Source organism: Pseudophryne corroboree, chromosome 3, assembly GCF_028390025.1.
Source record: "Pseudophryne corroboree isolate aPseCor3 chromosome 3, aPseCor3.hap2, whole genome shotgun sequence".
Lineage (NCBI taxonomy): Eukaryota > Metazoa > Chordata > Amphibia > Anura > Myobatrachidae > Pseudophryne > Pseudophryne corroboree.
In genome coordinates, this window is record NC_086446.1 from 621,055,253 (window position 1) to 621,081,821 (window position 26,569).

A 26,569-nucleotide genomic window follows, 5' to 3' on the forward strand; every position below is an offset into this window, starting at 1 on the left:
GGTGTCACTGGTGCGTCCACCGCTACCGCCTGAGGGTCTCTTGACCTGGCGCAATACCTTTGCAGTTTTTTGTTTAGGCGGGACGCCATCATGTCTATCTGGGGCAGGCCCCACTGGCTTGCAATCTGTGTGAAGACTTCCTGATGAAGTCCCCACTCTCCCGGATGCAGGTCGTGCCTGCTGAGGAAGTCTGCTTCCCAGTTGTCCACTCCCAGAATAAACACTGCTGATAGGGCGCTTACATGGTTTTCCACCCAGCGTAGAATCTTTGTGGCTTCCGCCATTGCCACCCTGCTCTTTTGTGCCGCCCTGGTGGTTTACATGAGCTACTGCGGTGATGTTGTCTGACTGGATCAGAACTGGTAAGTCGCGAAGCAAAGTCTCCGCTTGACGAAGGGTGTTGAATATGGCCCTTAGCTCCAGGACGTTGATGTGAAGACAAGTCTCCTAACTTGACCAAAGACCCTGGAAATTTCTTCCTTGTGTGACTGCACCCCAACCTCGGAGGCTCGCGTCCGTGATCACCAGGACCCAGTCCTGAATGCCGAATCTGCGGCCCTCTAGAAGGTGAGCACTCTGCAGCCACCACAGCAGAGACACCCTGGCCCTGGGGGATAGGGTGATCAACCGATGCATTTGTAGATGCGACCCGGACCATTTGTCCAGTAGGTCCCATTGGAAGGTCCGTGCATGGAACCTACCGAATGGAATGGCCTCGTAAGATGCCACCATCTTTCCCAGGACTCGCGCGCAGTGATGCACTGACACCTGTTTTGGTTTCAATAGGTTCCTGACCAAAGTCACGAGTTCTTGAGCCTTTTCTATCGGCAGATACACCCTTTTCTGGTCCGTATCCAGAATCATGCCAAAGAAGGGTAGACGAGTCGTAGGAACCAGCTGCGACTTCGGGATATTGAGAATCCAGCCGTGTTGCTGTAACACCTTCAGTGAAAGTGACACGCTGTTCAGTAATTGTTCTCTTGATCTCGCTTTTATGAGGAGATCGTCCAAGTACGGGATAATTGTGACACCTTGCTTGCGCAGGAGCACCATCATTTCCGCCATTACCTTGGTGAAAATTCTCGGGGCCGTGGAAAGCCCAAACGGCAACGTCTGAAATTGGTAATGACAATCCTGTACCGCAAATCTCAGGTACGCCTGATGAGGTGGATATATGGGAACATGAAGGTATGCATCCTTTATGTCCAGAGATAGAATAAAATCCCCCCCTTCCAGGCTGGCGATGACTGCCCTGAGCGATTCCATCTTGAATTTGAAACTTTTCAAGTATAGGTTCAGGGATTTTAAATTTAAAATGGGTCTGACTGAACCGTCCGGTTTCGGGACCACAAACAGGGTTGAGTAATATCCCCTGCCCTGTTGAAGCGGGGGAACCTTGACCACCACCTGTTGAAGATACAATTTGTCGATTGCATTAAACAATATCTCCCGTTCTTGAGGAGACGTTGGCAGAGCCGATTTGAAAAACCGGCGAGGAGGCACCTCTTCGAATTCCAGTTTGTAACCTAGGGAAACAATTTCTATTGCCCAGGGATTCACCGGTGAGTGGGCCCAGATGTGGCTGAAAATTCGAAGACGTGCCCCCACTGGGGCGGACTCCCTTAGCGGAGCCCCAGCGTCATGCGGTGGATTTTGCAGAGGCCGGGGAGGACTTCTGTTCCTGGGAACTAGCTGTGTTGTGCAGCTTTTTCCCTCTGCCCTTACCTCTGGTAAGAAAGGACGATCCGCGGTCTTTCTTGTTTCTATTTGATCGAAAGGACTGCATTTGATAATGCAGTGCTTTTTTAGGTTGTGAGGGAATATAAGGCAAAAAATTAGATTACCTGCAGAAGCAGTGGAGACCAGGGCCAGTATTTACTAAGAATCCGAGTTTGTCCGATTTGTGTTTTTTTTTCTAAGTCCCAATCCGGGAATTCACTAAGCACAAATTTCGGCAGTGTTTGGACTATTCGTAATGGTTTGAATGACAACGTTCACAAATACGAATGAATAGACCATCGGTCAAACGCGGCTGTTATTACATAGAATACGGGAATTCACTATTCATTCGTATTTGGGTGTTAGTCTCTGAGGGCTCAAGTGCGGGTCTATTTTTTTACGAATCGTTAAAAAAAGCAGCAAAAAAAAATAAGAATTTACTCACCGGTATATCTATTTCTCGTAGTCTGTAGTGGATGCTGGGAACTCCATAAGGACCATGGGGAATAGCGGCTCCGCAGGAGACTGGGCACAACTAAGAAAGATTTAGGACTACCTGGTGTGCACTGGCTCCTCCCTCTATGCCCCTCCTCCAGACCTCAGTTAGGATACTGTGCCCGGAAGAGCTGACACAATAAGGAAAGGATTTTGGAATCCCGGGTAAGACTCATACCAGCCACACCAATCACACCGTATAACTCGTGATACTATACCCAGTTAACAGTATGAAAAATAACTGAGCCTCTCAACAGATGGCTCTAAACAATAACCCTTTAGTTAGGCAATAACTATATACAAGTATTGCAGACAATCCGCACTTGGGATGGGCGCCCAGCATCCACTACGGACTACGAGAAATAGAATTACCGGTGAGTAAATTCTTATTTTCTCTGACGTCCTAGTGGATGCTGGGAACTCCGTAAGGACCATGGGGATTATACCAAAGCTCCCAAACGGGCGGGAGAGTGCGGATGACGCTGCAGCACCGAATGAGCAAAAGCAAGGTCCTCCTCACCCAGGGTATCAAACTTGTAGAACTTAGCAAACGTGTTTGAACTCGACCAAGTAGCAGCTCTGCAAAGTTGTAAAGCCGAGACCCCTCGGGCAGCCGCCCAAGAAGAGCCCACTTTCCTCATGGAATGGGCTTTTACAGATTTAGGATGCGGCAGTCCAGCCGCAGAATGTGCAAGTTGAATCGTACTACAGATCCAGCGAGCAATAGACTGCTTTGAAGCAGGAGCACCCAGCTTGTTGGGCGCATACAGGATAAATAGCGAGTCAGTTTTCCTGACTCCAGTCGTCCTGGAAACATAGATTTTCAGGGCCCTGACTACGTCCAGCAACTTGGAATCCTCCAAGTCCTTAGTAGCCGCAGGCACCACAATAGGTTGGTTCAAATGAAAGCAAATACCACCTTAGGAAGAAATTGGGGACGAGTCCTCAATTCTGCCCTATCCATATGGAAAATCAGATAAGGGCTTTTACATGACAAGACCACCAATTCTGACACATGCCTGGCCGAAGCCAAGGCCAACAGCATGACCACTTTCCACGTGAGATATTTTAGTTCCACGGTTTTAAGTGGCTCAAACCAATGTGACTTAAGGAAATCCAACACCACGTTGAGATCCCAAGGTGCCACTGGAGGCCCAAAAGGGGGCAGAATATGCAGCACTCCTTTAACAAACGTCTGAACTTCAGGCAGTGAAGCCAGTTCTTTTTTGAAGAAAGTCGACAGAGCCGAAATCAGGACCTTAATGGAACCTAATTTGAGGCCCATAGTCACCCCTGACTGTAGGAAGTGCAGAAATCGACCCAGCTGAAATTCCTCCGTTGGGGCCCTTCTGGCCTCACATCACGCAACATATTTTCGCCATATGCGGTGATAATGGTTTGCGGTCACCTCCTTCCTAGCTTTAATCAGCGTAGGAATTACTTCCTCCGGAATGCCCTTTTCCTTCAGGATCCAGCGTTCAACCGCCATGCCGTCAAACACAGTCGCGGTAAGTCTTGGAAGAGACAGGGTCCCTGCTGCAGCAGGTCCTGTCTGAGCGGCAGAGGCCATGGGTCCTCTGAGATCATTTCTTGAAGTTCTGGGTACCAAGCTCTTCTTGGCCAATCCGGAACCACAAATATAGTTCTTACTCCTCTCCTTCTTATTATTCTCAGTACCTTGTGTATGAGAGGCAGAGGAGGGAACACATACACCGACTGGTACACCCACGGTGTCACTAGAGCGTCCACAGCTATCGCCTGAGGGTCCCTTGACCTGGCGCAATATCTTTTTAGCTTCTTGTTGAGGCGGGACGCCATCATGTCCACCTGTGGCCTTTCCCAACGGTGTACAATCATTTGGAAGACTTCTGGATGAAGTCCCCACTCTCCCGGGTGGAGGTCGTGCCTGCTGAGGAAGTCTGCTTCCCAGTTGTCCACTCCCGGAATGAACACCGCTGACAGTGCTAACACATGATTTTCCGCCCATCGGAGAATCCTTGTGGCTTCTGCCATCGCCATCCTGCTTCTTGTGCCGCCCTGACGATTTACATGGGCGACCGCCGTAATGTTGTCCGACTGTATCAGCACCGGCTGGTGTTGAAGCAGGGGTCTTGCCTGACTTAGGGCATTGTAAATGGCCCTTAGTTCCAGAGTATTTATGTGTAGGGAAGTCTCCTGACTTGTCCATAGTCCTTGGAAGTTTCTTCCCTGTGTGACTGCCCCCCAACCTCGAAGGCTGGCATCCGTGGTCACCAGGATCCAGTCCTGTATGCCGAATCTGCGGCCCTCTAGAAGATGAGCACTCTGCAGCCACCACAGTAGCGACACCCTGGCCCTTGGAGACAGGGTTATCAGCCGATGCATCTGAAGATGCGACCCGGACCACTTGTCCAACAGATCCCACTGAAAGATCCTTGCATGAAACCTTCCGAATGGAATTGCTTCGTAAGAAGCCACCATCTTTCCCAGGACTCGCACACCTGTTTTGGTTTTAGGAGGTCTCTGACTAGAGACGATAACTCCTTGGCCTTCTCCTCCGGGAGAAACACTTTTTTCTGTTCTGTGTCCAGAACCATCCCCAGGAACAGTAGACGCGTTGTAGGAACCAGCTGCAACTTTGGAATATTCAGGATCCAGCCGTGGTGTTGTAGCACTTCCCGAGCTAGTGCTACTCCGATCAACAACTGTTCCCTGGACCTCGCCTTTATAAGGAGATCGTCCAAGTACGGGATAATTAAAACTCCCTTTTTCCGAAGGAGTATCATCATTTCGGCCATTACCTTGGTAAATACCCTCGGAGCCGTGGACAGACCAAACGGCAACGTCTGGAATTGGTAATGACAGTCCTGTACCACAAATCTGAGGTACTCCTGGTGAGGAGGGTAAATGGGGACATGCAGGTAAGCATCCTTGATGTCCAGTGACACCATGTAATCCCCCTCGTCCAGGCTTGCAATCACCGCTCTGAGCGATTCCATCTTGAACTTGAACCTTCTTATATAAGTGTTCAAAGATTTGAAATTTAAAATGGGTCTCACCGAACCGTCCGGTTTCGGTACCACAAACATTGTGGAATAGTAACCCCGTCCTTGTTGAAGGAGGGGTACCTTGATTATCACTTGCTGAGAATACAGCTTGTGAATCGCCTCCAGCACTGCCTCCCTGTCCGGGGGAGCTGTCGGCAAGGCAGATTTGAGGAAACGGCGAGGGGGAGACGTCTCGAATTCCAGCTTGTACCCCTGAGATACTACCTGTAGAATCCAGGGATCCACCCGTGAACGAGCCCACTGGTTGCTGAAGTTCTTGAGACGGGCCCCCACCGTACCTGGCTCCGCCTGTGGAGCCCCAGCATCATGCGGTGGACTTAGAGGAAGCAGGGGAGGACTTTTGTTCCTGGGAACTGGCTGTATGTTGCAGCTTTTTTCCTCTACCTCTGCCTCTGGGCAGAAAGGACCCGCCTCTAACCCGCTTGCCTTTCTGGGGCCGAAAGGACTGTACCTGATAATACGGTGCTTTCTTTGGCTGTGAGGGAACATGGGGTAAAAATGCTGACTTCCCAGCTGTTGCTGTGGAAACGAGGTCCGAGAGACCATCCCCAAACAACTCCTCACCCTTGTAAGGCAAAACTCCCATGTGCCTTTTAGAATCTGCATCCCCTGTCCACTGCTGAGTCCACAATCCTCTCCTGGCAGAAATGGACATTGCGTTTATTTTAGATGCCAGCCGGCAAATATCCCTATGTGCATCTCTCATGTATAAGACAGCGTCTTTAATATGCTCTACGGTTAGCAATATAGTGTCCCTGTCTAGGGTATCAATGTTTTCCGACAGGGAATCTGACCACGCAGCTGCAGCACTGCACATCCATGCTGAAGCAATAGCCGGTCTCAGTATAATTCCTGAGTGTGTATATACAGACTTCAGGATAGCCTCCTGCTTCCTATCAGCAGGTTCCTTTAGGGCGGCCGTGTCCGGAGACGGTAGTGCCACCTTCTTTGACAGGCGTGTGAGCGCTTTATCCACCCTAGGGGATGTCTCCCAACGTGACCTATCCTCTGGCGGGAAAGGGTACGCCATTAGTAACTTTTTAGAAATTACCCGTTTCTTATCGGGGGAAGCCCACGCTTCTTCACATACTTCATTTAATTCATCAGAAGGGGGAAAAACCACTGGTAGTTTTTTCTCCCCAAACATAATACCCTTTTTTGTGGTACCTGGGGTAATATCAGAAATGTGCAACACATTTTTATTGCCGTAATCATGTAACGGGTGGCTCTATTGGAATGTACACAAGTCTCATCATCGTCGACAATGGAGTCAGTATCCGTGTCGACATCTGTGTCTGCCATCTGAGGTAGCGGGCGTTTTAGAGCCCCTGATGGCTTTTGAGACGCCTGGGCAGGCACGAGCTGAGAAGCCGGCTGTCCCACATCTGCTATGTCGTCAAACCTTTTATGTAAGGAGTTGACACTGTCACGTAATTCCTTCCACATGTCCATCCATTCAGGTGTCAACCCCGCAGGGGGTGACATCACATTTATCGGCCCCTGCTCCGCCTCCACATAAGCCTCCTCATCAAACATGTCAACACAGCCGTACCGACACACCGCACACACACAGGGAATGCTCTGAACGAGGACAGGACCCCACAAACTTCTTTGGGGAGACAGAGAGAGAGTATGCCAGCACACACCAGAGCGCTATATAATGCAGGGATACACACTACACAAGTGATTTTTCCCTATAGCAGCTATATATATATATATATTATATGCGCCTAAATTTAGTGCCCCCCCTCTCTTTTTTACCCTATGTAGTCTGGAAACTGCAGGGGAGAGCCTTGGGAGCGTCCTTCCAGCGGAGCTGTGAGGGAAAATGGCGCCAGTGTGCTGAGGGAGATAGCCCCGCCCCTTTTCCGGCGGACTTCTCCCGCTTTTCAAATGTATATTTGGCAGGGGTATTTTACACATACATAGTCTTTATGACTATATTATGTGGTATTTGCCAGCAAGGTACTCATATTGCAGCCCAGGGCGCCCCCCCCCAGCGCCCTGCACCCATCAGTGACCGGAGTATGTGGTGTGCATGGGGAGCAATGGCGCACAGCTGCAGTGCTGTGCGCTACCTTGATGAAGACCAAAGTCTTCTGCCGCCGATTTCCAGGAACGTCTTCTTGCTTCTGGCTCTGTAAGAGGGACGGCGGCGCGGCTCCGGGACCGGACGACCGAGGCTGGGCCTGTGTTCGATCCCTCTGGAGCTAATGGTGTCCAGTAGCCTAGAAGCCCAAGCTAGCTGCAAGCAGGTAGGTTCGCTTCTCTCCCCTTAGTCCCACGTAGCAGTGAGTCGGTTGCCAGCAGATCTCACTGAAAATAAGAAACCTAAAATATACTTTCTTTTCTAGAAGCTCAGGAGAGCCCCTAGTGTGCATCCAGCTCGGCCGGGCACAAAATTCTAACTGAGGTCTGGAGGAGGGGCATAGAGGGAGGAGCCAGTGCACACCAGGTAGTCCTAAATCTTTCTTAGTTGTGCCCAGTCTCCTCCGGAGCCGCTATTCCCCATGGTCCTTACGGAGTTCCCAGCATCCACTAGGACGTCAGAGAAATAGACCTGCTTTTTCCAGTCGAGTTTGGATAACCATGCACGGATCACTGACATCTGTGCATGGTTATCTATGGGAAAGGGTGTGTTTAGTGTAAAAACTGAAAAAAAAATTGTGTGGGGTCCCCCCTCCTAAACATAACCAGCCTCGGGCTCTTTGAGCCGGTCCTGGTTGACAAAATATGGGGGGAAAAATGACAGTGGTTCCCCCATATTTCATCAACCAGCACCGGGCTCTGCGCCTGGTCCTGGTGCAAAAAATTCGGGGGACAAAAAGAGTAGGGGTCCCTCGTATTTTTTGTACCAGCACCGGGCTCCACTAGCTGGACAGATAATGCCACAGCCGGGGTCACTTTTATACAGCGCCCTGCAGCCGTGGTATTAAATACCCAACTAGTCACCCCTGGCCGGGGTACCCTGGAGGAGTGGGGACCCCTTCAATCAAGGGGTCCCCCCCCCCCAGCCACCCAAGGGCCAGGGGTGAAGCCTGAGGCTGTCCCCCCCATCCAAGGGCTGCGGATGGGGGGCTGATAGCCTTGTTGAGAATGTAAGAATATTGTTTTTTTGCAGAAGAACTACAAGTCCCAGCAAGCCTCCCCCGCAAGCCGGTACTTGGAGAACCACAAGTACCAGCATGCGGGGGGGGGAACGGGCCTGTAGTTCTACTGAAAAAAAAATACCCCCCAAAAAACAGGGCACAGACACCGTGAAAGTACAACTTTATTACATTCATTCCGACACACACATACTTACCTATGTTGACACGCCGACTCTGGCCACGTCTCCAAGTCAAATCCGGGGTACCTGAAAATGAAATTATACTCACCTAAAGCCAGTGTGTCCTGTTCTTTTTTTTTGTAATCCACGTACTTGGCAAAAAAAAAAAAACACATGGGACCCCTATCCCCGACTGCCAGGACCCCCCGTGACTACTGTCAAAGAGGGTCCCTTCTGCCAATCAGGGAGCGCCACATCGTGGCACCCTCCTGATTGGCTGTGTGCTCCTGTAGTGTCTGTCAGGCAGCACACGGCAGAGATACAATGTAGCGCCTATGCGCTACATTGTATCCAATGGTGGGAACTTTGCGGTCAGCGGTGAGGTTACTTTCGGTCAACCGCTGACCTTCTGATTGGCAGAAGGGACCCTCTTTGACAGTAGTCAGGGGGGGTCCTGGCAGTCGGGGAAAGGGGTCCCATGTGTAAACATGGGACCCCTTTCAGTGCGTGGTCGGGTTTCCGGTTTTTTTTTTTTGCCAAGTACGTGGATTACAAAAAAAAGAACAGGACACACTGGCTTTAGGTGAGTATAATTTTATTTTCAGGTACCCCGGATTCGACTTGGAGACGTCGACAGACGAAGACGTGGCCAGAGTCGGCGTGTCAACATAGGTAAGTATGTGTGTGTCGGAATGAATGTAATAAAGTTGTACTTTCACGGTGTCTGTGTCCTGTTTTTTTTGGGTATTTTGTTTGCAGTAGAACTACAGGTACCAGCGGGCCCGTTTTTCTACCGCATGCTGGTACTTGTGGTTCTCTAAGTACCGGCTTGCTGGGACTTGTAGTTCTTCTGCAAAAAACAATATTCTTACATTCTCAACAAGGTATCAGCCCCCCATCCGCAGCCCTTGGATGGGGGGGGACAGCCTCGGGCTTCACCCCTGGCCCTTGGGTGGCTAGGGGGGGGGGGGGAGACGACTCCTTGATTGAAGGGGTCCCCACTCCTCCAGGGTACCCCGGCCAGGGGTGACTAGTTGGGTATTTAATGCCACGGCCGCAGGGCGCTGTATAAAAGTGACCCCCGGCTGTGGCATTATCTGTCCAGCTAGTGGAGCCCGGTGCTGGTACAAAAAATACGGGGGACCCCTACTCTTTTTGTCCCCCGTATTTTTTGCACCAGGCGCAGAGCCCGGTGCTGGTTGATCAAATATGGGGGAACCCCTGTCAATTTTTCCCATATATTTTTTCAACCAGGACCGGCTCAAAGAGCCCGAGGCTGGTTATGCTTAGGAGGGGGGACCCCACGCAATTTTTTTCAATTTCAAAAACAATTAAAACACATTTTTAAGGTACACAATGAAGCCCTGCACGGATCTCACAGATCCGGCCGGGATTCCTTGTGTTTTGTCAGGCAGTGTTTTACTCATCACTCCCGTAAAACACTGCCTGACATTACGAATCATATCGACATCGGAAAAAACGAATGTGCAAAACTCGGCAGCTTAGGGAATGATCGTATCAGGATTCAAAAAGTTGCAGTAAAATGCACCCGATACCATTCGACTTCAAACACCCTTAAAAACGGCAAAAACATGAATATTAGTAAATAAACCCCCAGGTCCGAGAGACCTTCCCCAAACAATTCCTCACCCTTGTAAGGTAAAACCTCCATATGCCTTTTTGAGTCGGCATCACCTGTCCATTGTCGGGTCCAAAGGACTCTTCTAGCCGAGATCGGCATAGCGTTGATTCTCGAACCCAATAGACCAATGTCTCTTTGTGCATCTCTCATATATAAGACAGCATCTTTTATATGTCCTAGGGTCAATAGGATGGTATCCTTATCCAGGGTATCAAATTCCGCTGAGAAGGTATCTGTCCATGCTGCTACAGCACTACACACCCATGCCGACGCAATAGCCGGTCTGAGTAAGGTACCTGAATGTGTATAAATGGACTTCATTGTAACCTCCTGCTTGCGATCAGCAGGATCCCTGAGGGTAGCCGTATCTTGGGAAGGCAGCGCTACCTTTTTGGATAAGCGTGTCAAAGCTTTGTCCACCCTAGGGGATGATTCCCACCGTATCCTGTCCGTTGGCGGGAAAGGATACGCCATAAGAATCCTTTTGGGAATCTGCAGTTTCTTGTCTGGAGATTCCCAAGCTTTTTCACATAACTCGTTCAGCTCATGTGAGGGGGGAAAATTTATCTCAGTTTTCTTTCCCTTATACATGTGTACCCGCGTGTCAGGGACAGGGGGTTCCTATGTGATATGCAAAACATCTTTGATTGCAATAATCATATATCGAATACATTTAGCCACCTTTGGCTGTAATTTTGCATCATCATAATCGACACTGGAGTCAGAATCCGTGTCGGTATCCGTGTCAACTATTTGGGATAGTGGGCGCTTTTGGGACCCCGAAGGTCCCTGCGACATAGGTACAGGCATGGGTTGACTCCCTGACTGTTCCCTAGCTTCAGCTTTATCCAATCTTTTGTGCAATAAATTTACATTGGCACTTAAAACATTCCACATATCCAACCAGTCAGGTGTCGGCGCCGTCGACGGCGACACCACATTCATTTGCTCCTCCTCCTCCCTCGAAAAGCCTTCTACCTCAGACATGTCGACACACACGTACCGACACACCACGCACTCAGGGAACCCTCTTATCTGAGGACAGTTCCCCCACAAGGCCCTTAGGAGAGACAGAGAGAGAGTATGCCAGCACACACCCAGCGCTATAATAACCCAGGACAAAAACACAATATTTATGTTTACCCAGATAGCGCTTTTATACTCAATTCGCCAATTATGTGCCCCCCCTCTACTTTAAAACCCTCGTCACCGTGATCTAAGCAGGGGAGAGTCCGGGGAGCTTCCTCTCAGCGGTGCTGTGGAGAAAAAATTGCGCTGGTGAGTGCTGAGGAAGAAGCCCCGCCCCCTCGGCGGCGGGCTTCTGTCCCGCTCTAAAATACAAAACTTTGGCGGGGGCTCGTAGGTATATACAGTGGCTGGCTGTATATACCCATCTTTTGCCAGGAGAGGTTTATTTGCTGCCCAGGGCGCAACCCCCCCCCCCCCCCCTCCTGCACCCTTACAGTGACACAGTATGTGAGGTGAATGGGAGCAATGGCGCACAGCTGCAGTGCTGTGCGTTACCTCAATGAAGAACATTGAAGTCTTCTGCGCCTCTGATGTCTTCTAACTTCTCATACTCACGTGGCTTCCACCTTCAGCTCTGTGAGGAGGACGGCGGCGCGGCTCCGGGACGGACGGCGAGGATGAGACCTGTGTACCGATCCCTCTGGAGCTAATGGTGTCCAGTAGCCTAAGAAGCAGAGCCTTTCAACTCACAGAAGTAGGTCTGCTTCTCTCCCCTCAGTCCCACGATGCAAGGTGTCTGTTGCCAGCAGGCTCCCTGAAAATAAAAAACCTAACAAAATACTTTCTGTCAGAAACTCAGGAGAGCCTCTGAAAAGCACCCAGTCTCCTCTGGGCACAGTAATCAACTGAGGTTGGAGGAGGGGCATAGAGGGAGGAGCCAGTGCACACCCAAATCCTAAAGTCTTTCTTAAAGTGCCCATGTCTCCTGCGGAGCCCGTCTATCCCCATGGTCCTTACGGAGTCCCCAGCATCCTCTAGGACGTAAGAGAAATACCCAATAAGTAGATCCTGTGAAACACCTATATCATAGAATAAACCTGACGCACTAAGCCCCCTCAGGTTAAGGAATATAGGGATAGCAATCTGAGTGAGAGACACGAAAAGAAGGTCACACAGCAGCTATATGCACACACACAGCGTCACAGTTTACAATGCAGAAATTATGACATGCAATAAAACTGCACTGGTCTAGCAATACAGAGTAATACTAAGTATAGCTATACAGTCAATAGATATAACAATGCACAGTAAAGTAAAGTAAAAAGCACTCTTTCTTAACTAACACTGTTAGCAGACATGTAGAATACTTAAGTGTCCTGTAAAATGCACAGCGCTGACATGCAGGCGGCTTTACAGAGGAGGATTTTCCCAAGCAGTCCCAAGATCAGCTCAGCTTGTCCTAATGGCGCCCAAACGCTAACTGGGAGTGAGGGAGAGAGAGATATGCAGCTCCAGGGCGGGAACATTTACTCTAAATAGCGCCCTGGGGTTGGGGGAGAGGCTACAGGTCAAAGCCTTATCCCCCTGCTGGACTTCACCACCGGGTACTATGGGCTTAGAATAAATGTTTTTTAGGAGAAACCGACCTGTGCCCTTGCCCTTGTGGTCTAGTAGGGTTCCTGTACTGCCACAGTGTCTATGCCAGCGCGGCCACGCGGGATCACGATTTAAAGCGGGTCCAGCGGAGGGGACCCACTTACCTGCTCCCTGAAGTGCGGCCACGCGTTCCAGGAGAACAGTGGCAGTGTGTGTGTGACTAACAGGAAGAAATCGGAGCCTCCGCTGTAAGTACCCGGCAACCAGGGCGCGGGAGTATACAGCGCCGCTGAGGGAGGTGATGGAGCTGCAGCAGGAGATGTCTAACTGACATCTAACACAGACAGTGCCTCTGCTGCAGCCCTTGAAGTCTTCATTTTTCTTAAAAAGCTTCTTATCAGGGCTGCTGGAGCAGCCACCCTGTTGTATGCCTGCTTACAACATGGCACCAATTACAAAACTGAGCTCCTGTGCACGGAAGCGGGGTTATAGAGGAGGTGGCGCTAGGCATTCTGGGAAGAAGGTCAAAGCTTTGAACCTGTTGGTGCCTCGGATCAAGATCCTACTCTACTCCCCAATGTCATTCCCTGTGGAGCCCAGTGTACCCACAGCAGAAACAGACAGCAGAGCTAGCATAAGTCACATACAATGCAGAATATGTAATGAAACTGCAATGGGCACTAAATTCAACTAAACAAACTGCAGTGGCTAGTAGGAAATAGCGCTGTATAACCTGACTCCTGGGAGAGGTATACATGAAAACTGGACCCAGCATTCCTGGAGACCTGTGCAGGGCTTGAAAGTGTCTGCCGTCTGGCTCAGAAGGTGAGGAGGGTACGCAGCGGCGGGTAGACATCAGCGGAATGGCACCCTGAGCTGGGGGGAGGGGCCACAGGGAGAGGGCTGGCCTCTCCTATGCTGACACAAACAACCAGGTCCCCTGGCCTCTTAAAGATGTCTCTGCGCCAGTAACTGTGTCCTGGTGGTCTAGTTTCGTCCCGGCAGCAGCTGGTGTCCCCATCAGCACCTCCGGTCCATCTTCAAGACCGGAGGTAGGACTGATGTAAAACGTGGGTTCCGGTAAACAGTAACCTGCCTTACCTGTCCCCCGTGTTCCAGTTGCAGTCCGAGGCATCGCCAAGGGACCCTGCTAGCTAGGTCACCTGGCACCCCATCGTGTTCCCCGCTGTGGCTGGAGTTGCGGTGCCAATGGGGGTGATAGAGAAGCAGCGCTGGCATCCATAGGACTGCCTAGTGCTGCTTGCCCAGTAAAGAACAACATAAAGAAAAAGAAATCAAATAAAAAAAAGCTTGGGATGCTTAAAAGCAGCTCCACTGTTATAGCAATGAACCAGCGCCTGGTGGCACCAAACAGAAACTGGGGAGCCTCAGCTGTGGGCTGGGTATAAGTGAAAAGAACCAGTGCATCTTGGGAGCTCAAAAAGCTTAACTGCTTGGTGCCTGATCCTGGTCTCCACCATTATACCCCAATGGCATCACTGTGGGTGCCTATGTACTCTGAAGAAGAAATACTTTTTAAGAAAATAAGGACTGAGTTAAAGCCATACTGCTTTGTAAAAAAAACAGTAGATGAGATGGACCTAAATACTTGGTCTCCATCTCTGTAGTTCCTGGCAATTTCAGTCTCAGGCCGACATCGTTGACCTCCTATCATTGCGCGTAGACAGGAGCGGTTCCTGGTGCGGGCAAGCAGTGCCTGCGCCCGGGGTGCTGCAGCCTGGGGGCGCGGCCGCAGTCACCCCGCAGGCACCGCCGCCTGCCCGCACCCCGGCTGCAGCGGACGCTGTGGGATGTGTGGGCGTCCGCTGCAGCCAGCTCCAGTGACAGACACTAGAGGTCATTATTGACCTCTAGTGTCTGTGCGGCGCTGCTATGGGACGTCCCTCCCATAGAGAGGAGCCGCAGGAGGCCAGAGACGGAGCATCAGCAGCAGCAGCGGCGATCGGGAAGCAGGAGCGGGGCAGTGGTAAGTATTGTTTTGTTTTTTTGTGTGTGTGTTTGACAGCGACAGGGGGCACAGCAGCAGAGGGCACAACTACAGGGGGCATAGCAGCAGAGGGCACAACTACAGGGGACACTATTACTGTGGGCAAAGCAACAGGGGGCACAACTACTGGGGGCAAAGCAACAGGGTTCACAGCAACAGAGGGCAAAGAAACAGGGGGCACAACTACTGGGGCAAATCTACTGGGGGCAAAGCAACAGAGGGCACAACTACTGGGGCAAAGCAACAAGCAACGGGGCATAACTAATGGGGGCAAAGCTACAGGGGGCAAATCAACTGGGGGCAAATCAACTGGGGGGCACAACTACTTGGGGCAAATCTGGGGGCATAACTGTGGCTACGCCCCTCCCCTATGAAGCCACGCCCCCATTTTTATGCACGCCTCCGGCGCGCACTAACTGTTTCGCCGCAGAGGGGGGCGCCAGTGGAAAGTTTCGCACTGGGCGCCACAAGGTGTAGAACCGGCCCTGCGCGTAGACGTGTGTCTTGAGGCTCAGGACCATCCCAAATCCTGGGTACAGACTACCAAATATCACCCACACTGACTAGGGAGGGACCTGACTAATGGAGTGATACCTCCTGCCATCACTATCTGTGTGGTACCCATATAGCAGCAGACTCTGCAAGGACTTAGTTTAAATGACTGGTGACCCTTGTTTCTATTTTTGCACCTAATTCCCAAAAGATCCTCTTTCTCCATGAGGTTTGTGAGGAAACTCAAAAGTTAAGAAAGTTAAATATTAATTTTTGGAGACTTTAGTTTATCCCCTGGTCTCCATTTGGAAAGGTCAGGTGTTTCTGGGTCAGGTCTCTACCCTTGTGCTTTAAATCCTCCTGCTGCTTTTAAAAAGATATCTGAATATGACCTTTATAATGCGTGGTGTACGATGTTTCCTGAGGTGAGAGACTATACCTTTTTCTCCTGTGTTCACAATACCTACTCTCATATTGATGTTATTCCCTCTGACAGGTGGGCACTTAAACTAACAGAGTTAAAATTGTACCCATAACTTAGTTGGACCACACCCCTTTGCTCTGGACAAAGAACCCCTCCCATTTTGGCCCCCCAGTGAGACATTGGCGGTTTCCAGAACATCTCCTCAGGTCATCTGAGGCACTACAATCCTAGTCTGCCTCTTTATCTAAGTATACTGCTACTAATTACCTTTCTGACACATTCATGTTTACCTACTGATGTACTTTAAAAGTTGTCCTTCATGGTATAGCTAATCAACAGGGAGCCCATCTCAATAACCAATATCTTTAAACCAAAATGATTTGTAGTTTCAACTCTCTTGAATCCCAGAATCAACAAAACCCCTCCAGAAACTTAAAAAAACAGCTTGTTTTCATTGGGTCTCAACATTGAAAACTTGTTATGGCTCGGATGCAATCAGCTCTCAATAGATGTCTCCACAAGTTTTACACAGCTGGTAACAAAGCAGTTAGGTCAATATGTTTGTAGTACAGGTTGAGTATCCCATATCCAAATATTCCGAAATACGGAATTTTTTGAGTGAGACTGAGATGGTGAAACCTTTGTTTTCTGATGACTCAATGTACACAAACATTGTTTAATACACAAAGATATTAAAAATATTGCATTAAATGACCTTTAGGCTGTGTGTATAAGCTGTATATGAAACATAAATGAATTGTGTGAATGTACACACTCTTTGTTTAATGCACAAAGTTATAAAAAGTATTGGCTACAATTATCTTCAGGCTGTGTGTATAAGATGTATATGAAACGTAAATACATTCTGTGCTTATACTAGGGTCCCATCGCCATGATATCTCATTATGGTATGCAATTATTTCAAAATACGGAAAAATCCGATATCCAAAATACTTCTGGTCCCAAGCATTTTGGATATGGGATACTCAACCTGTATAATTAAATGTTGTTTTGACTGTAAAAGCATGAAAGCTATTAATTCCCTTGACAATGTAAGTGATTTTGCTACATACTATGCTAAACTTTATAATTTACCCTTTACCAATTCGATACCCAACCTTCATAGTAACCTTCCTTTTACATGGCCTAGACTTGTCATCTTTAAGTGCTGAAAATCTAATCTTCTTAAAGTTCCTGTGGCCCCAGATTTGGCTCTCACTCTCCTACATTGGTGCAGACTTTCCATTCCTAAATCTGAACGTTGCCTAGTGGGACAGACCTTATTGCCGGCAAGGGCTGCCTTCTAACATAATTGGAAAACTCCTACTCCTTCTTCTCTGCTTAAAGAACCCCATACACTTATGCGACCACATATCTCAGGCAATCACCCCGGCAGCCTCCTGGAGGGCAGGATTGCCCAAGATACATTGTATGCTGTCGTTTTGCACACAGTGTATCTTGGGCGATCCTGGGTGATCCCAGCCATTCCCCCAGGTCGGACCTGATTGAATGTGCAGCACATTCAATCTGGAGGATCCGATCCGATGCTCACGGGAACGCGATGCTTGCTCTGGAACTTGAAGCTTGGATATTTCATTCTCTTGTTTGCAAGTTCTTTTACTCAGTTGTTGATATTTCTATTGTAACATTGTGTTTGCAACTATATCTTGTACTTTTATTTGTACTACTAGTCTCATGTTTCTTCTTGTTCTCTTACCCTCTCTTTTTTCTTTTTGTACCCTTCCTATTTTTTTGCAAGATTTTTCATAAAAAATTATTGAAGTTAAATATATAAACACATAATCTTAATCAAAATAAGTGATCTTGTAAATTTAGCATTAAACCACATAAAATACCTTCACCATTTTCTCGTGGGCGTTTCCTCTTCCAGAATTCAGATTCTCGCTGCTTTTCTCCTAACAGCAAAAAAATGTAGACAGGTCATACATTAAAAACTAAACTAAAATTCACAAGATCCACCAGAAATAAATAAATAAAAAAAATAAAAAACACATACCGTCTCGTAAACCTGGCACCAACTTAAATATTATTTCTTCCAGAGTGTTGTCCGGCCTTAAAATAAAAAAAAGATTAAAACTGTATATTACTGTTATATAAATTTTAATCACAACATACTTTTTTAAAAAGAAAGTCATCATTTAACCACACTAAAAGGTCCTAGTTATACTGAAAGTGGTCTGATTACATGGCTAAATGACTAAATTTTGTCCAATGTGGCCTTTATATCTATATCTGTGTGCAAAAATCAAACACCGGTGGGGCACAGGATTGGCTGATGTAGTTACACCTTCAGTCTTTCATAAAAATTTGTCTGTCTGACTCAAAGGGATTCTGTTTCTAAGAAAAACATAAATTCTCTACAGGAGGCATAACTAGCGGTAGTGCAGCTTGTGCATTGCACCAGGGCCTGCCGCAATGAAGGGGCCTGCCGCAAACTTCTGTGCAATGAGCCATCATAATGGAGGAAGCCTGAATGCAGTCCAGTGCCAGCAAAGGAGAAAGGCGATGAGATAAATTATCATCCTCCAAATCAACCCTGCGCCACTGTGGCTGTCACCTGTTTCCCTGATCTCTGCTGGCCACAGACTGCATGCTGGAAGAAGAGAGGATGGGAGGTCTGAAGATTCATTGGGACTTCAGCAGCTGCCATGAAGAGCCTTACCGCACTGGAGTCAGAAAACCAGCCAGGCTATGCAAAGTATGTTGTGTAAAGAAAACAAAAAAACATGTAAATACCAGCATGCGTGTATGTGTGTGTGTGTGTGTGTGTGTGTGTATATATATTTCTATATCTATAGCTATAGAAATAGTGCACTCACATTGCTGGTAGTAAATGCTGTGGTGCGAATCAGGTAGACTCCGACGTAATGTGTATAAGTAGTACCACTGTGTATTGTAACGTGTATAAGGAGCACTACTGTGTGGCATAATGTGTATAGGGAGCACTACTGTGTGGCATAACGTATATAAGGAGCACTACTGTGTGGCATAACGTGTATAAGGGGCCCTACTGTGTGGTGTAACGTGTATAAGAGGCACCACTCTGTAATGTAACGTGTATAAGGAGCACTACTCTATGGCGTAACGTGTATAAGGAGCACTACTGCTTGGCATAACGAGTATAAAAAGCACTACTGCGTGGCGTAACGTGTACAAGGAGTACTACTGTGTGGCGCAACATGTATAAGGAGCACTACTGTGTGCCGTAACGTCTATAAAGAGCACTACTCTGTGGCGTAACGTGTATAAGGAGCACTACTGTGTGGCGGTAACGTGTATAAGGAGTACTACTGTGTGGCGCAACATGTATAAGGAGCACTACTGTGTGGCGCAACATGTATAAGGAGCACTACTGTGTGGCGCAACGTGTATAAGGAGCACTACTGTGTGGCGCAACGTGTATAAGGAGCACTACTGTGTGGTGTAAAGTGTATAAGGGGCACTGTGTGGAGTAATGCGTATAAGGAGTACTATTGTGCGGCGTAATGCATGTAAGGAGTACTATTGTGCAGTATAGTGTAAATAAGAGTACATTACTAAGTGGCATAATTTGAACTGGGGGTACTATTGTGTAGTCGCACAACTTCTCAATAAGATGACGGCCCATTCTTTTGCTCTTAGGCCCACCACTCTCTAGTTTTGCCACTGATTCTCTAAGATCCTATATAGGGTTAAGGCCAGACATATGCCACAGTGCAAACTGCTTTCAGTACAGTGGGTACACGCCGTAGTATGTAACATTGGCAACTCTGTGACTATCTAGAAAAACAGAAAGATTTTAGAACTCATGTATAATGTTACCATGAATAAATTGTGCATTTGTCCTGAATGTGTAGTGTCTAGGCAGAATACAGATGAGCACAATATTATTTATTATTATAATTATCAACTATTATTTTTCATATGCCATTTGTCCAAATATAGCTCTTGAAAAATAAGTCTTATGTATGGATTAATAATAAATCCCAGCCTAATGCCGTGACATAGGATATATAATACAGTGCAACTGGACAAGTTTATATGTAAGCTGTGCTGTCTGTTTAGTCCAGGACAGAACTAACAAAAGTTCCTAAAATGAAAACGTTTTGAAAGGAAATCCTAAACCTGCAGACTGTCGCAATACATTCCTCTTGACCCAGCCCATGGGATGCTCACTTTCACTTTATATCAGTCCTGATTGCTTATTACAAGCCACCTTTAAACAAGGTTATATTAAATGCAGAGAAAGGTCTAATACACATGTCTTGGAAACAAGAATGATTGTAATTGAAGCTTTCCCATATGAGGCATCAAAAGGTATTAAAATGAAATATATTACACAGAGAGGCTATTTAAATTCATCTTGACATGCTTGTTCTATACAGCAGTTAAGCGGCCCATTTAAAGCACCAATATTCTTGTGGTCTTGTTAGATAAAAATGGTCACCTCGTGCAGGTGTTTATTGTTTGCAGTTCTCACCCAGTTCAGCTTCACTATATAAAGCAGATATAACTACATTACCATCTTATTCCTTAAAGCTGGGTACACATTCGAGTGATGGACCGATTTCCCTTGATCCTAGTTGCCCGTTCACACTAGAACAATTTAATGAACGATGGAATGATCACTGTTCCGTCCTTCATAAGCATACACCATGTAATATCGCTAGGTTTGATGTGCAGCAGGGACACTGAGTGATGTAGACGATTTGTTGTTATGAAATGGAAAATCGTCCCAATATTGTTCCAATGTGTACCCAGCTTTAGCAGAAGGATGATTTGTAAGCCTGGGAGCAGGACCCTCTTACCTAGATGTCAGTCTGTTATTACCCATTCTCATTTTATTATTGTTTTTTTCCGAATTGTAAAGCACAACATAATATGCTGATGCTATGTAAATAAAGGGGGTTGGTTCTGGGAGACCGGTGCTGGGGATCCCAGCGGTCAGAATACATACCTCGAGAACCCGCCAGCAGAATGCCAGTGGGGCTGAGCTCGCCACAGGTTCTTTTACCACTCTATGGATGTCGTAGACACCCACAAGTGGGAATAGTCCCTGCAGCATTCTGTCTGCCAGCATTTTGACTGCTCAGGATTCCGGCGTCGGCATGGTGACCGCTGGGATCCCGAGCGCCGGTCACATGACCGCATCTCAAATAAAGGCTGTTAGTAATAATAATAATGGGAAGGAAGCTGAGGGGACCTTTGAGGATCACTCATAATTACCATATGTATATCAGGGCCATAAGGAGGCTGCAGCCCGTCCCCTCCTCCGGCTCATGGCTCCCACACTGTGTGGGGAGAGAGACTATGGGTTAAATGAAAAAGCCTGCAAGAAACAGGAAGTGCAGGATTTCATGCGAGTCTGGCCGGATTTTTAAAGTGGCAAACATGTACACAGTAAAACCAGGTTGGTTTTGCAGTGTAAATGATTGCCACTTTAAAAATATGGCCAGATTCGCAGGCTAGGTCTTCTCCCCTCGTGCCCTGGGAGATGTGCTGTGACTTGGAGCATCTGTAAGACGCTCGGAGTAGCAGCTAGTGAGTGGATGTAATGAGACCCACTTGACCACCCCCTGGGGCTATTAATAATGACGGTGTGAGCGCTGACCAGGGGGCGGGTGAAGCACAGGGCGCACTGGCGCCGTTACAGGGCTGTTGTATACAAACTAACTCCCAGGACCAAATGTAAAAGCTTCACTGAACACAATGGATATAGGCAAATTGTGAGGTTATAGTCAATTTAATGGGAAGAATGATTTTTAAATATCAGTTACCTAAGTGTAGTGTCTAGGCAGAACACAGATGATTCATATAATTAAATAAGATATTTTGCACCATATAGTCTCAATAGTTATTTTTATATTAAGCTTTAGGGCTGATGAGAACCAGAGATGGTGATAGAAGAGATCATTTTTATGCATATAGGAACCTTTACCACAACTGGGGATTCTAAGCCTTAATACTGATTTATTTGTTAGATTCTTCTGCAAGATGTACAAGAGTTCTTTGCTCCCTCTCCCATAGAACTTATTTTATTATGTTATGTGCAGAAGAATTAAACCTGGCACCTGCCCCCAACTTTTTCCTCAGTTTACCCCTTTTTCCTATTCTAGCACTGTTTACTTTCTATAGATGTTTTTCTTCACTCCTGTTTACTACCGGCTGTTATGTACAAATGAAGCGTTCTAAAAAAAGGTTGCATTCTAAACAACTAGTACAAAACACAACAGTAGGCTATGCAATTAAGTATTTTAGGAACACAGACAACTTTGCACATTTTTTTAAATCTGGCTATTACAATTGCCTTCTCAAACTATTAATAGCAAAGTAACAGACAACTAATTTAACTTTAAAGTGTTCTTGCTCAATGTAGTTTGCGTATTTCCTTTAGAGATGAGCAAAGCTGAGGCAGGATTTATGGCATATGAGGCCATTAAATTGACTATAACCTCACAATTTGCAATCAATTATCATCATGTTTGTGCCATCCATTTCTAAAACAAACCCTTAATCATAATGAATTGACACTGTCAGTGTTCCAGGTGATTAAAAAAAAAAAAAACAGTGCAAAATGCCATCACACGGAATAGCAAGCATGGTCGAATACTAATATTGTATCACTGGAACCTTGCACGTCAAACATGGTGAGAATTTATGTATAAAAGCGCCCAAGTGCATAATGAGGTTATTCAGGTACATTAAAAATGTCTTAAGTGATTTGATAAAGATCTGCCAGTGGTTCCATCCTACAGCTGTATCTTAAAATAAGAATTTACTCACCGGTAATTCTGTTTCTCGTAGTCCGTAGTGGATGCTGGGAACTCCGTAAGGACCATGGGGAATAGCGGGCTCCGAAGGAGGCTGGGCACTCTAGAAAGATCTTAGACTACCTGGTGTGCACTGGCTCCTCCCACTATGACCCTCCTCCAAGCCTCAGTTAGGTACTGTGCCCGGACGAGCGTACACAATAAGGAAGGATTTTGAATCCCGGGTAAGACTCATACCAGCCACACCAATCACACCGTACAACTCGTGATATGAAACACAGTTAACAGTATGAAACAATAGAGCCTCTCAACAGATGGCTCAACAATAACCCGATTTAGTTAACAATAACTATGTACAAGTAATGCAGATAAACCGCACTTGGGATGGGCGCCCAGCATCCACTACGGACTACGAGAAACAGAATTACCGGTGAGTAAATTCTTTTCTCTGACGTCCTAAGTGGATGCTGGGGACTCCGTCAGGACCATGGGGAATAGCGGCTCCGCAGGAGACAGGGCACAAAAGTAAAAGCTTTAGGATCAGGTGGTGTGCACTGGCTCCTCCCCCTATGACCCTCCTCCAAGCCTCAGTTAGATTTTTGTGCCCGGCCGAGAAGGGTGCAATCTAGGTGGCTCTCCTAAAGAGCTGCTTAGAGTAAAAGTTTTGTTAGGTTTTTTATTTTCAGTGAGTCCTGCTGGCAACAGGCTCACTGCTACGAGGGACTTAGGGGAGAGAAGTGAACTCACCTGCGTGCAGGATGGATTGGCTTCTTAGGCTACTGGACACTATTAGCTCCAGAGGGAGTCGGAACACAGGTCTCACCCTGGGGTTCGACCCGGAGCCGCGCCGCCGACCCCCTTGCAGATGCCGAAAAGAGAAGAGGTCCAGAAACCGGCGGCAGAAGACTCTTCAGTCTTCATAAGGTAGCGCACAGCACTGCAGCTGTGCGCCATTGTTGTCAGCACACTTCATAGCAGCGGTCACTGAGGGTGCAGGGCGCTGGGGGGGGCGCCCTGGGCAGCAATGATAGTACCTTATTCTGGCTAAAAATACATCACATATAGCCCCTGGGGGCTATATGGATGTATTTAACCCCTGCCAGGTCTCAGAAAAACGGGAGAAGAAGCCCGCCGAAAAGGGGGCGGGGCCTATTCTCCTCAGCACACAGCGCCATTTTCCCTCACAGAAATGCTGGTGGGAAGGCTCCCAGGCTCTCCCCTGCACTGCACTACAGAAACAGGGTTAAAACAGAGAGGGGGGGCACTTATTTGGCGATATGTATATATATATTAAAATGCTATAAGGGAAAAACACATATATAAAGGTTGTCCCTGTATAATTATAGCGTTTTTGGTGTGTGCTGGCAAACTCTCCCTCTGTCTCCCCAAAGGGCTAGTGGGGTCCTGTCCTCTATCAGAGCATTCCCTGTGTGTGTGCTGTGTGTCGGTACGTGTGTGTCGACATGTATGAGGACGATGTTGGTGAGGAGGCGGAGCAATTGCCTGAAATGGTGATGTCACTCTCTAGGGAGTCGACACCGGAATGGATGGCTTATTTAAGGAATTACGTGATAATGTCAACACGCTGCAAGGTCGGTTGACGACATGAGACGGCCGGCAAACAAATTAGTACCTGTCCAGGCGTCTCAAACACCGTCAGGGGCTGTAAAACGCTCATTTACCTCAGTCGGTCAACACAGACACGGACACTGACTCCAGTGTCGACGGTGAAGAAACAAACGTATTTTCCTTTAGGGCCACACGTTACATGTTAAGGGCAATGAAGGAGGTGTTACATATTTCTGATACTACAAGTACCACAAAGAAGGGTATTATGTGGGGTGTGAAAAAACTACCTGTAGTTTTTCCAGAATCAGATAAATTAAATGAAGTGTGTGATGATGCGTGGGTTTCCCCCGATAGAAAATTATTGGCGGTATACCCTTTCCCGCCAGAAGTTAGGGCGCGTTGGGAAACACCCTTTAGGGTGGATAAGGCGCTCACACGCTTATCAAAACAAGTGGCGGTACCGTCTCCAGATAGGGCCGCCCTCAAGGAGCCAGCTGAGAGGCTGGAAAATATCCTAAAAAGGTATATACACACATACTGGTGTTATACTGCGACCAGCGATCGCCTCAGCCTGGATGTGCAGCGCTGGGGTGGCTTGGTCGGATTCCCTGACTGAAAATATTGATACCCTTGACAGGGACAGTATTTTATTGACTATAGAGCATTTAAAGGATGCATTTCTATATATGCGAGATGCACAGAGGGATATTTGCACTCTGGCATCAAGAGTAAGTGCGATGTCCATATCTGCCAGAAGATGTTTATGGACACGACAGTGGTCAGGTGATGCAGATTCCAAACGGCACATGGAAGTATTGCCGTATAAAGGGGAGGAGTTATTTGGGGTCGGTCCATCGGACCTGGTGGCCACGGCAACAGCTGGAAAATCCACCTTTTTTACCCCAAGTCACATCTCAGCAGAAAAAGACACCATCTTTTCAGCCTCAGTCCTTTCGTCCCCATAAGGGCAAGCGGGCAAAAGGCCAGTCATATCTGCCCAGGGATAGAGGAAAGGGAAGAAGACTGCAGCAGGCAGCCCATTCCCAGGAACAGAAGCCCTCCACCGCTTCTGCCAAGTCCTCAGCATGACGCTGGGGCCGTACAAGCGGACTCAAGTGCGGTGGGGGGTCGTCTCAAGAGTTTCAGCGCGTAGTGGGCTCACTCGCAAGTGGACCCCTGGATCCTACAAGTAGCATCCCAGGGGTACAGATTGGAAATTCGAGACGTCTCCCCCTCGCAGGCTCCTGATGTCTGCTTTACCAACGTCTTCCTCCGACAGGGAGGCAGTATTGGAAACAATTCACAAGCTGTATTCCCAGCAGGTGATAATCAAAGTACCCCTCCTACAACAAGGAAAGGGGTATTATTCCACACTATATTGTGGTACTGAAGCCAGACGGCTCGGTGAGACCTATTCTAAATGGGAAATCTTTGAAAACTTACATACAAAGGTTCAAATCAAGATGGAGTCACAGAAGGGGACTATATGGTGTCCCTGGACATCAAGGATGCTTACCTCCATGTCCCAAATTGCCCTTCTCACCAAGGGTACCTCAGGTTCGTGGTACGGAACTGTCACTATCAGTTTCAGACGCTGCCGTTTGGATTGTCCACGGCACCCCGGGTCTTTACCAAAGTAATGGCCGAAATGATGATTCTTCTTCAAAGAAAAGGCGTCTTAATTATCCCTTACTTGGACGATCTCCTGATAAGGGCAAGGTCCAGAGAACAGTTGGAAGTCGGAGTAGCACTATCTCAAGTAGTTCTACGACAGCACGGGTGGATTCTAAATATCCAAAATCGCAGCCGTTTCCGACGACACGTCTGCTGTTCCTAGGGATGATTCTGGACACAGTCCAGAAAAAGGTGTTTCTCCCGGAGGAGAAAGCCAGGGAGTTATCCGAGCTAGTCAGGAACCTCCTAAAACCAGGAAAAGTGTCAGTGCATCATTGCACAAGAGTCCTGGGGAAAATGGTGGCTTATTACGAAGCGATTCCATTCGGCAGATTCCACGCAAGAACTTTTCAGTGGGATCTGCTGGACAAATGGTCCGGATCGCAACTTCAGATGCATCAGCGGATAACCCTATCTCCAAGGACAAGGGTGTCTCTCCTGTGGTGGTTACAGAGTGCTCATCTTCTAGAGGGCCGCAGATTCGGCATTCAGGATTGGATGCTGGTGACCACGGAGGCCAGCCTGAGAGGCTGGGGAGCAGTCACACAGGGAAAAAATTTCCAGGGAGTGTGATCAAGTCTGGAGACTTTTCTCCACATAAATATACTGGAGCTAAGGGCAATTTACAATGCTCTAAGCTTAGCAAGACCTCTGCTTCAAGGTCAGCCGGTATTGATCCAGTGGGACAACATCACGGCAGTCGCCCACGTAAACAGACAGGGCGGCACAAGAAGCAGGAGGGCAATGGCAGAAACTGCAAGGATTTTTCGCTGGGCGGAAAATCATGTGATAGCACTGTCAGCAGTGTTCATTCCGGGAGTGGACAACTGGGAAGCAGACTTCCTCAGCAGGCACAACCTCCACCCGGGAGAGTGGGGACTTCATCGGGAAGTCTT

At 47.8% G+C, this 26,569-nt stretch overlaps 1 protein-coding gene across 9 annotated transcripts in view; it reads right to left on the reverse strand.

The window, feature by feature from the left end:
* The window catches only part of PCGF5 (polycomb group ring finger 5), a 351,904-nt gene that overhangs the window by 86,786 nt on the left and 238,549 nt on the right, over positions 1 to 26,569 (reverse strand). For all 9 annotated transcript variants that reach the window (XM_063961666.1, XM_063961667.1, XM_063961665.1 and 6 more), the window contains 2 exons: positions 17,678 to 17,733; positions 17,517 to 17,576 (listed from right to left, as the gene is read on the reverse strand). In XM_063961666.1, the coding sequence (XP_063817736.1) occupies positions 17,517 to 17,576; positions 17,678 to 17,733 (116 nt within the window). The remainder of the gene's footprint in view (positions 1 to 17,516; positions 17,577 to 17,677; positions 17,734 to 26,569) is intronic.